The following is an 11191-nucleotide window of genomic DNA, read 5'->3' as shown; positions in this document are numbered from 1 at the left end:
ATGAGTATATTATTTGATGATTTCCATAAAGCCCCTGACTTACTATCACTGACAAATGGAGTGACTTTGACTTTGGTTTTGATTTGCTTAATCTGAAAGAGAATGTTTGTTTAGCTCAGCACTAGATGTAAGAATTTTTTTAAGCTTGTGCAGCGCATACCTCAGGGATCCATCCTGAAAGGTTTATTGTTTACAATGCTGGCTTATGACCTGCATCAACTTGAAAATCCAGAGGTATGCAGATGTTGCCATGCATTATGCTGCTTTGACAATGCAAGATGTGGCGAGAGCCAAAGAGATGGTTTTAAGTGTGCTGAATGCGAGTGTGGTTTGTAAATATGTTTAAAAGGAAGTAAAGCACTGTAAATTTGCCATTTGGCAGTAGATTGTAATAGAGTGTTTCACAACCTGATGGGCTTTCAGGGTTTCAGAAGACATAGCCACCACGTCTCAATGGGAATTGCGAGCACTCAGTGCCTTGAGTCCCTTTGCGTCTGCTCCTATTGATGGAAATGTTGTCACTGTGTCAATGGGAGCAGGCCTATGCTGTTAAGGCTGGATTCGCCCTTCTCTTGCACTTGCATAGCCCTTTAACGCTGCTGTGATGTGAGTGTGAAATGCCCCACAGCGGTGAGTGCTGACCTGGTAGTACTTCACACACACTTTGCATAGCTTTGGACAACTGCACAAGGTTCTGGCTGTGGAGAATCTAATCCTTAATCAGAACAATTGAGCAAAAGGGTTTAAATGGAGTGCCCAGCCTGGCACAGTAGGGTGTGTTTAGCTAAATCTAGAATCGGTGAACCTTTTCTAGCTTGAGTTAACGCACTGTTCTCACTTATGGTTGGTGTTGTTGTTTTTTATAGGTTGTCATTATTGTACCCAAGGGAAGCGTCTCACTAGTTTCATAGGCCAGGACTTTGCCTGATGATTCGTAATGCCCTATAGTTAGTTGTAGCTGGTGGGTGATTTGTAACCAGTGCTGCTGAAGCCCTGCACCAACATCTCTGCTCTGCCCTGGGGCTCAGGCGATAACGTCCATGCTACTCTCTTGCACAGGCGCCACCATTGCCCACATCTTCCCACCAGGATCTATGAGAAGAGCGAGAAGCCATGCTTCCTGTCGGAGTACGTGGATCAATACCCCCTGTATCCCTACGCCCATCCCAGAGACTCGTTCAAGCCCAAGGCAGAGTACCAGAAGCAGTCAGTGGCTGTGGAGGGAATGACAACTTTCAAGTAAGAAACAGTGGAAGGGCGGGAGGGTGAGAGAATGAATGTGGGGGTGGGGAATAAGCATTGCTTCCCTCAAGGAGAGCATGAGGAGAACAGTTAGTTAAATGCTCCATACTGGGGCTGTGATAACTTTGCTGGGGGTTAGGGAATAATGTAGGGAGCCAGAGTTTGGGGTGAGCTGCTGCTGGTGATCTGCTGAGAGAGAATGTGTGCACCACAGGGGCATGGTTGGGCTCTTGGCTTTCTCCCTAGTTTTTACTCACTTGCAGCATTGGGCAGACTCCCTGGGAAGTCAACAGGAATTCTGCACGAAGAAGAACTGAGTAAGGCTGGCAGGCCGAAGCTCATTGGATCAGGGATTGTCTTTTTATACAGGGCCCTGGTCCGAGAGTGGGGCTTCTAGGCGCTAAGCCGTACGTACAATAAGTGGCCATGTGTTTTTAATGATGATGGGGGAAATGAGATACACACAGAGTACCATGCCGTGCAAAGCTGAACCATTTTTGAATCCCCGCTGTGCTGCTGTTCAGATTGTGAAATTTAAACACAAGACCTCGGGTTTAACTGTGCCCCTTCCTGACTTCCCCCTAAATTAATCAGCAAGCCTGCTCCCTGCTAGTGGAGCATGTGGTGTGTTATGCTACTGAAATGCAAGACTCTGAGTCTTCGATACATAGCCAGCAATTTGATTTCTCTTTCCTCAGCTGAAGGCCTCTGGTTGATGTTTGAATATATTGCTGTTTACTTACTCTGTGACCTCAGGCTCTGTCATCAATAATCCTTTCGTCATCTGTGCTCCATTTAATGTGAGACCCAAAGAGCTGCCGGGGAGGGTACTTTTCAAGCCCACCTTCTCTCTTTGAGGGGGATGCACTGTTGTGTGATGGGTCAGGTGATCCCCATAGCAATTTGTGCAGCCATGGTTACATTCATTGCTGAAGCAGGAGCGGCTGGACGTGGAACACTTGTCCGGAGCTCATACAAATGCCGGACTCAAGTTCCATGTGCAGGAGCCACTGAAGGCTTTCAATCATGGCATCTCTTTGTTAGTCTAGTGGAAGTGTAAATTTCCATCTGAAATTCAATTTCCCTATTTCCAAATTCTCACTCCTCTGGCTAGATTTGGTGACTTTTGTATAACCCGCAAAAGCCAAAGGCCGAGATCCTTGCTACACACAGCACCACTCAGGGTGGGGTGTGCTGTCTCACTACTGGGACAGCTGTTGTGCTGGTTTGGTCCTCTGGCCAGTGACCCCAGGGGCAGATGGAGCAGCAGGGTACAGAGAAGCCCCCGCTGTGTTCCCTCCATCAGCAACAAGGTGTAGAGGCACAATTGTTGCTATATTGTCTGACGTTGGAAAGATCCTTCAGGGGATGGTTACTGTAGCTTTGGGCTGGTGCTCTGGTGCAAAGTGGCTATGGTGCCCCAGAGGAGCTAAGCCAGGACATAAGACCATGCTAACGAAAAGACCGGTCATCCAGCATTGGTCTCTGGCTGTTTATATATAAAGTTTCGCTGGAGGAAGGTAACTCTTTAAAGACATTGCATCCATTTTTTTTTATAATGCTACACACCGTAGAAGCAGATCCACACAACCACACTGAGAACAGAAAAACACCAGCTGAGGAAATGGTTAACATCTTTTTCATTAATAGTGCCCCATCCAGAAATGCAGGAGCCCTTTCGTTGGCTGGGCCGCTGTGGAAGGCACCGTCAGAGGCTACCTGCCATGCCCCCTGCACAAAGGGGGGTCTTGCACGTGTCCTCCCCAAAGTAGTCATGGGGCTGAAATACTTTGATTGGGCTTTTAAACGGCGCCTAAGGGAGATAGGTGCCCAACTCACATTGAATGTCAATGGTATTTGGGTGCCTCATTCATTTAGGCACCTTTGAAAAATTCCAGCCTTAAAGAAATTGTTGCTCATGAATATTATGGCTTGATGGTGTTGTCTCAGGCCATGCACATTACAAGCCCTGGCCCAGCTCAGTCCTTAAGAGAAACATGCCCCCCTGCTCCACCAATGTGGACCTTACCTATAACATGGGCCTCCAAATAGAGTGATGGGCTTTGTGATGTGCACAGATTAGAATGAGTCCACGAAACTCATTGGCTAGATTCTTTCCTGGTCTAACTTCATTGAAGTCCATAATTAACTCTGTGTAAACCCACCGCGTTCGGACAAGGAGGAATTTGGCCCACCTGAAGGAGTCGATGGTCCTGTTTTACACATACTGTAATTACAGGAGTATTGCCAGCTTTCTACAAGTGAAAGTCTTGTGTATTGCACTAGCTACCCTTATTCCATTATCCAAACTTTCTTTGGGTGCCCAGCAAAAGGAACATACACTTGGTCCTCAAGGCAGACACAAATAAGATGTAGTGCCTTTATTATTCACAGGAGAGATTACGTACCTCATGAAGTGTTGCCAGTGAAATTCAAACCACTTGAAAAGTATGTCAAGAGTGACGAGAATATGGATTTGATCTCAACATATAAACAAGACTACAACCCCTATCCTATCTGTCGAGTTCCTCCATGCTTACCCCGCGAGACTAACTATACCTCCAATGTCAAGATGGACACAATACCTACGTACAAAGGTATGTACCCTTGCAGCTGTTTTGAAGGAGGGCTTCGCTTGTAACATCTTGCTTCAAGAGAACAGAATGAGGCTACACAGACTTCTGCATTTGCTATTTCTTATATTGGTTCTGTAGGAGCCTTAAGAGAGTGACTGAAAAGTTAACTAACCTGGGCACTTTGGGCTGGACTGAGGCTAAGGAGAGAATTTTAATCTAATTTAACGTTTTTCTAGGTGTCAAGTTTGTCAGGCCCTTATTTCAGGGTGGGAGTGGGCTGGCTGTTGGGTCTTTGAGGAGCCTTTCCCTTCTCTTGCCCCTTTCCTAGGGCAGTGCTGAAGGTCTCAGTGATGCTCTAACATCAGCCATGAGGGGAGTGGGGGGTGCTGAAAACCAATGCTGAATGCTTGCCTGTGTGGTCCAGGGTAGCCCAGGATCCTAACTCATTCCTGATTAGCTGAGCAACTCAGTCATTGGGGCCAGCCCAGTTCAGAATGCCGTCTAACACAAGGCCAGATTCTGCTCCCAGTGATTGTGAAAGTGACTTGGGAGCTGCTCCAGTGCTTGTGAATTAATTATATATATTTTAAAGAATGAATAATTGCTGCTGTTTCCTGTCCTGAGGTGTGTGGGGGAGGGGGGGAGAGGGGCTGGAATGGCAGTGGCATTCTCCTTGTCCCTCCAAGGTGAAGGGGTCCTTTAAATTCTGACAACTGCGCCAACAAATAACGCTCACAACTTCTATAGCACTTCAGTCATAGCCCACAAAACACTTCAAATAGGTGTGCAAGTATTCCTATCCCCATGTGACGGATGGGGAACTAAGGCATAGAGGGAGAGATTAAGTAACTCACCCAAGGCCACACACCCAGTCAGTGGCAGAGCCTGGTCTCCCAGTCTTGTTCCCTCTCTACTGGACCATTGCACCCTATTTAATTTTTACTGCCCTCACCAGAAGGTATCTCACTGCAGGGATCATCTTTCTTGGGTCAATGAGTGCTAAATGCTACTTCCTCCCAAACCTGTAAACGCTACTCATGAAACAGCCATAGAATGGCTAAAAAGCCACCTGCACTGCTTCCTTCTTTCCCTAGGGGTTGAGTACACTGGATGAATACTGCACTCAGTTATACTAGCATGAATCCAGAGCAACTCTGCTGGCTTCAGAGTTGTCTGTCATACGACACTAGGGCATTTTGCCTCTGCTGGATCAGGGACTTGGTCTTAAATAGCGATCTGCTAGCAGCAGCCTGTTATGCTACCACTAGAGGGCTGGGCTAGCACTTTGTGTATTACTTTAAATAAGCGTGGAATATTATTGTTTTTCTGCTGTAAAACAAATAGCCTACTTACTCAGGCTGATTACTAGTATGAGGGTTTGGCCCTATTCAGCATAAGTAATTCTCTGTTTAAAATAAAAATCAAGCAAGAAAATAAAATGCAAGCAAACCTATGTGAATGCAATGTTAAGGTCACACAATTAAAATGACAAAAAGCCAGAAAATCGGTGTCCATGTAAAAGTAGTTAAACCACTCGAAGCCTCAATGCTTTATACCAGCGGAGAGTCTGTCCCTATGTGTTTAGATATGCTTACATTCGAACTAAGAACCATATGTAAATCTTTTTGTTTTAGCTGTGTTTAGGTCAGGACCTTTACTAGTGCGCTCAAGAGCTCCAATAAAATGCAGCACAGCCACATTTGGTTGTAATTTGCAGTATTTTTCAAAACACTGTGCAAATGGAAATCTCCATCTAACAACCCCACAAAGATTTGGTTCCATATTGAGTTAATTCATTTTAAAAGGCCACAGGCCACAAATGCGAAGGTTTTCAATGTGCTTTTACCTATTGAGCCTTATGGCACAAAATGGTTTTATTAATCACCTTTCAAGGTGCAATTTATTTGTAATGTGCTGCTCTATGAGGTTTCAAATAATGCCACTTTGACAATAAATGCCTTTCATATGAAGTCGTGAGTCCACACAACCCAGTGGTATCACAATTAATGTCTGACAGCTTTGCAACTTGATTTCTTAACACTGCATGAAGCATGGTTTCAAAGTTCTCATCTCTTCTTAGTCATGTGTGTCTATCTATAGGTATATAATCGAATTAAAACGTTGTCTAGCTTGGTTATATGGAGAGCTGCCTGAGCTTAGGAACATGTGGTTTGTATCCTAGGCTCCTTCCCATACCCCCTAAAGTTTTCAGGACGGTGATACATGGTAAACCATTAATATCTACTGGAAAAGAATTAGTTTCAATAAAACTGTAACATATTTTGAAGGGATAGTAGCATTGTTGGCTTAAACTAAAGTAAATTCATAATGCCTAGGAGGACTCCAAATGTGTGGCACTTACAGAAGTTTAAAATTGAAGACACATGGAAACTATTTTTAATATTTTGCAAAACTATAGTCTCAGTGAACTGCCTGGACTAGATTATTACCACTGACGCTGGGAAGCCCTGAACGGTTTTGGGGTGCAGTTCGGTTTTGATTAGCTACATCTGAAATGTCAAGCCTTTTCAACTGGATCTACACTTGCTTGAAGACTGCATGTCATAAGCAGTGGAGACTCAGAAGTTACCCACTTCTTAATAAGCCCCTACAGCCTCTCTTCTATGATTCATCTTAACATGCGCCCCTTGTTTCCCCTTCTGGACCACCTACCTTGGTAAAGTGATGTGGGCCACCAACCTTTCAGTTGGGTCTGGGAGGGTGCTCACGTCAAACTTCTCAGCACATGCCTCAGAGATCATGATGCATGTGTGTGAGGCTGGAGTTAGCCAGAGGTCCGGCCCCGCTGTGCTGGGAAGTGTGACGCGAGTGCCAGGGCAGCTTTAGCATTAGGCAGGACAGGTTGCCATCGCCAGGATGCTACCACATGGCAGGGGCGGGGGTGATGGGATGACTTTATTTTAATTCCCTAAATCCTTCTCTGAGAACCAAGCAAGGCTGATTAGGGGGCTAGTCTGAGCAGCCCCGAAGGAACGATACGGTCAAGTATCTGCATTGGCTTGAGCCAGCTGGAAACCATGATGAGTGACTCAGCAGTCCCAGGGGTCTAATATAGGGGCTGGTGGCTGGGGGTGATACCTTATACAGTTCATCTCATCAGAGCCACCAGTGGAGTTTGACAGTTTAGGAACACCAACCACACTAGGGACTTGGGCCTAGCTCTGCCTTGTCTTTGTGCAGTTTGACTGGCTGGCAGCCCCCTTGGCGGGGAGGACAAATGACTCCAATGTCTCCCCTCCCTCCATACCTGCATTGCGAGGCTTTAAAGGTAGACGGAAAGGGATCAGCAGAGGGGCTAGAGTAGCTTGGGGATCAGTGGGAGGCTGCAATGGGCAGATGAACTAACTTAGAAAGGACAGGTGGGATAATAGCGAAGGGCATTGATCAGAACGAACATGAGCCTATTTGGATCAGTCCTTATAGTTTCCAGGACTAGTCCACCCATCCATGATCATCACAATTTTACCTTTAGCTCATGACTCTCATCCAGGTGTGTACCGCATCGCTTTATATACTTAACTGATTGTGCAAGCTGCACAGAGTGGGCATGGCCATGCAAATAGTAAATTTCTTGAACATCATCAATGCCACTGCTATTTAGGTTCCTATCAGCAATCTGAGCATTGCTGATATCTTTGAGTGCCTGGAAAATTTAGGTGTGCTGTGGGTGGCAAAACATCCTTCCAGATCTCACTATGGCTAGACATCCCCACAGATCTAGTAGTGGAGCCTGATCCAAAGCCCCCTGAAGTCAATGGGTGGCTTTCCATTGACTTGAGCAACATTAGGCCAGGATTTTAAGGCCATATTTTTAAAGGTATTTGGGCACCTAACGATGAAGATAAATGCTTAGTTTGGGAGCTTTTGAAAATCCCGCTATCTGACTCCCATTGATTTCAGTAGTAGCTAAACTTCTAGGCACTTTTGAAAATCCCATTAGGCGCTTATCTACATCTTTAGGTGCCCAAATACCTCTAAAAATCTGGTCTTTAGTACCTAAATACGAGGAACGCTGGTGCTATGTAAACACTTAAAATAAATTAGGCCAGATTAGATTAGACAGATCTTCAAACTGAGGAAGAAAATAAAATCCTGGCCCCACCGAAGTCACTAGGAGTTTTGCCATTGACTTCAATGGGGTCAGGATTACTACTGCCACTTCATGCTGGGCATCGGGGCAGGGGGACTGGAGAACAAATGCTTAATTTAAAAATAACCTTTAATTTTTCAACTTCTCATTGTAATGAGCACAGCTCTAATATAATTGTAATTGTGCTGTATTATAGCACAGTCAATACTGTTTGGACTGGAAAATTCAAATATCCCAATGCCTAGTTGCATCATTTACTTTCTGGTACTTTGAAACCCAGACTTCCTTCCTATAAAGGATCAGCTGGAACGTTGTTTGTCTCATGCCTCTCAATGTGGTTTGAAAGCAAAAAAATAAGACTTGGGTTACTGCCAAGGCTATTTCATTTCAACTTCCTACCAGTAACCATATTGCTCTCTAGGGGCAATTGCACAAGATTAGTAAGAGGGAAGAAAGATGGGTTTGTGGCTACAACACTGGTCTGAGAGCCAGGAGTTTTTGCCAGAGTTTTCCAGTGTGCTCTGGAAGTCACTTTAACTCCCTGTGCCTTGGTTTCCCCATCTGTGAAATAGGATATAATATGCACCCATCACACAGGGGTCTACAGAGAGTGTACTAATGTTGGCAAAGAGGTAGATTATACTTAGTCTTATACTTAAGATTGTAAGCCGTTTGGGGCAGGAACCAACTCTGTTATATGTTTGCACAGTGCCCAGCACAATACTACTAATTAATAATAATAATTGAGGTCAGGGTTCTGCACATGTTGATAGCACTGCTAACATATAGCACAGTGCAAAGAAAGCAGGAAATACCTCTCTCTGCACTGCTCTAGATGTCATCAAGAAGAAACCCTGAACTCAGTTCTGGGCAGGGAACAACTGTCTAGCTCATTGAAAAAATCAGTTGTCATCGAAGAGGAAGACACAGCAAGGAAGGACTGGCTTGTAGCCGAGGCTCTAGATTGGGACTTAGGAGATCTGGGTTCAATTCCCAGATTTCTCCCAGACTTGGTGTGTGACTCTGAGCAAGTCACTTGACTCCCAGTGTCTTAGTTCATCATTTTAGTAAGATGGGGATGATGATAATACTCCTTTCTTCCCACCATTCTCTGTGTGGTATATTTAGATTGTAAACTCCTCAGGGGCAGGGATGGTCTCTCACAATGTGTTTGTACGGTGCCTACCTGATTGACACGACTAACACAAACAACAAATACTAAGGATAATTAAAACTAATAACCAAAGCATAGGCTATTATATTTTTAAACTAACTACAGAACTTGTGCATTGATGGACACTTAAATTAGATTCTTACATTTCAGGTGACTATGTGCCATGGAATGAATCAAAACGAGAGATGATTAAACCAGACAATAAATTCCATCCATCAGAAGCAAAATTTGACTACAGAACCACTGTCCAGGATGATTATATATATAAGGGACCAGTCGCCACTCACAGCTGCAAACCTCTGAATCCAGCCCACATGACCAAAGCACCTTTGGAGGACCTGACAAATTATAAGTTGAATTATGTGCCACATCCCTTGGAGAAACGCTTTGTCCATGAGTATGAGAAGTATAAACCCAGTGAAACCTCATTTGATGGCCTCACTACACACAAACAGTCATACAAGGGGCTGGCTGGCCCGCCTGCCAAGATGGTGAAACCGTACCAGTCAATGCCGACCCACGATCTCCCATTTTCGTCTTCCACAGAGTTTCGGGAAAAATACCAAGCTTGGCCACAGCACCCCATGGTCACCAGAAAACCTGATGTGTACGTGCCCCCCGTAGAGAAAATGGACCTTCAGACAACTACTCAGACTCATTACACATACCCTAAGGGACAGCCAGCCAAGACATGTCGGCCCTTGGGCCATGTTCAGAAAAACACTGCACCCTTTGACAGCTGCTCCACCATGAAGGATGATTACAAGCCATGGCATGGTAAGAAAGCAAAACCCATCATACATGCCCCAGAACTTACTTTGCCAGCAGAACCAATGGAGAAGCTGACCACCTTTCGGGCCCATTACGTCCCTCACCCCCCCACTTTCACGAAGAGCTTTAAGCCGGGTTGGTCAGTTGGGAGGCCTAACATACCACTCGATGGAGAAACCACCTACGCCACCAGCTACACGCCGAAGGAAATTGTCAAGTGCCTTGCCTCCTACAAAGAGCCCCCAGGCTATGTGTTTCAAGAAATCGATGCTGTTGGTCACAAGTTCTACTGCCCCGTATCGGAGGCTGAACGCCCACTGAGTTCAAAGAGTAAAGAGCGAAGAAGCAGCATTTCTGGGAATGGACTATACCTACCTGGCCCAAAGGAACTACCCATGACAGCCTGATTTTGTTTTTTGTAACCCTCTTTTAAACTGATCATTGATTTTATTCCTTTAAAGAGCTTAAAATAGCTCCCAGGGCCTCGCTCCTGGTGGAACACCTGAATAATAAGAATCCTAGTGTCCAGGGAAAGAACATTTTAATCTTCTGGTTGTCAGTGTTTTTTCTATCTCCCAAACTCTGTCTTTAGTTAAGCAATGTCTAGGTCATGGTGACAGATTTCTTGTTCACAAACGTATCAGGCAGTAAGTTTCCTCCATGATGAGTGTGGTACAGCAGCCTAAATCGATGGATAGGTAGACAGATCCCTTAAGTTACAATAAAAATAGAGGTTAGATGTGAGTGCAGGTAAATAGCACAAGCCAAAAGTCCAGCCTCATTTACTGAGTCCATAAAAGACAAGAAAAAAGGTTGCTTAAAATTAGATTTTTCAGCATTGTGTCTCCCTTAATAATTACCAAATTGTAGGGCTGGAAGGGACCTCGCAAGGTCTAGCCCCCTGTGCTGAGGTAGGACCAAATACAGCCGCCGCCTTGGAAGTTTATTCCAGTGCTCAACTATTCTTATAGTTGGAAGTTTTTCCTCATAGCTAACCTAAATCTCCCTTGCTGCAGATTAAGCCCAGTGCTTCTTGGCCTGCCTTGAACAGACACAGAGAGCAAATGATCACCAACCTCTTTAGACCAGCCCTTAACACATTTAAAGAATTATCAGGTCCCTGCTCAGTCTTCTTTTCTCAACATTAAACAGGCCCAGCTTTTTTTTTTTTTTTCATCTTTCCTCATAGTCCAGCTTTTTGTTGTTGTCCTCAGAAATCTCCCCAACTGATCCACATCTTTCCTAAAGTGGGGGCACAGAATTAGATGCCACAGTACTCCAGCTGAGACCTCACTAGTGCTAAGTGGAGTGGACAAT

The 11191-nt window shown here is 44.9% G+C and overlaps 1 protein-coding gene across 1 annotated transcript; it reads left to right on the top strand.

The window, feature by feature from the left end:
- Positions 1 to 205: 205 nt before the first annotated feature.
- SAXO1 (stabilizer of axonemal microtubules 1) lies at positions 206 to 10281 on the top strand. Its single transcript, XM_077818034.1, has 4 exons — positions 206 to 234; positions 1060 to 1239; positions 3637 to 3839; positions 9254 to 10281. The coding sequence occupies exons 1-4, from the start codon at positions 206 to 208 to the stop codon at positions 10279 to 10281; spliced, it is 1440 nt and encodes a 479-aa protein (XP_077674160.1).
- The last annotated feature ends 910 nt before the right edge of the window (positions 10282 to 11191 follow it).

Source organism: Eretmochelys imbricata, chromosome 5 (genome assembly GCF_965152235.1).
Source record: "Eretmochelys imbricata isolate rEreImb1 chromosome 5, rEreImb1.hap1, whole genome shotgun sequence".
Lineage (NCBI taxonomy): Eukaryota > Metazoa > Chordata > Testudines > Cheloniidae > Eretmochelys > Eretmochelys imbricata.
This window is presented reverse-complemented; position numbering and strand designations above follow the sequence as displayed.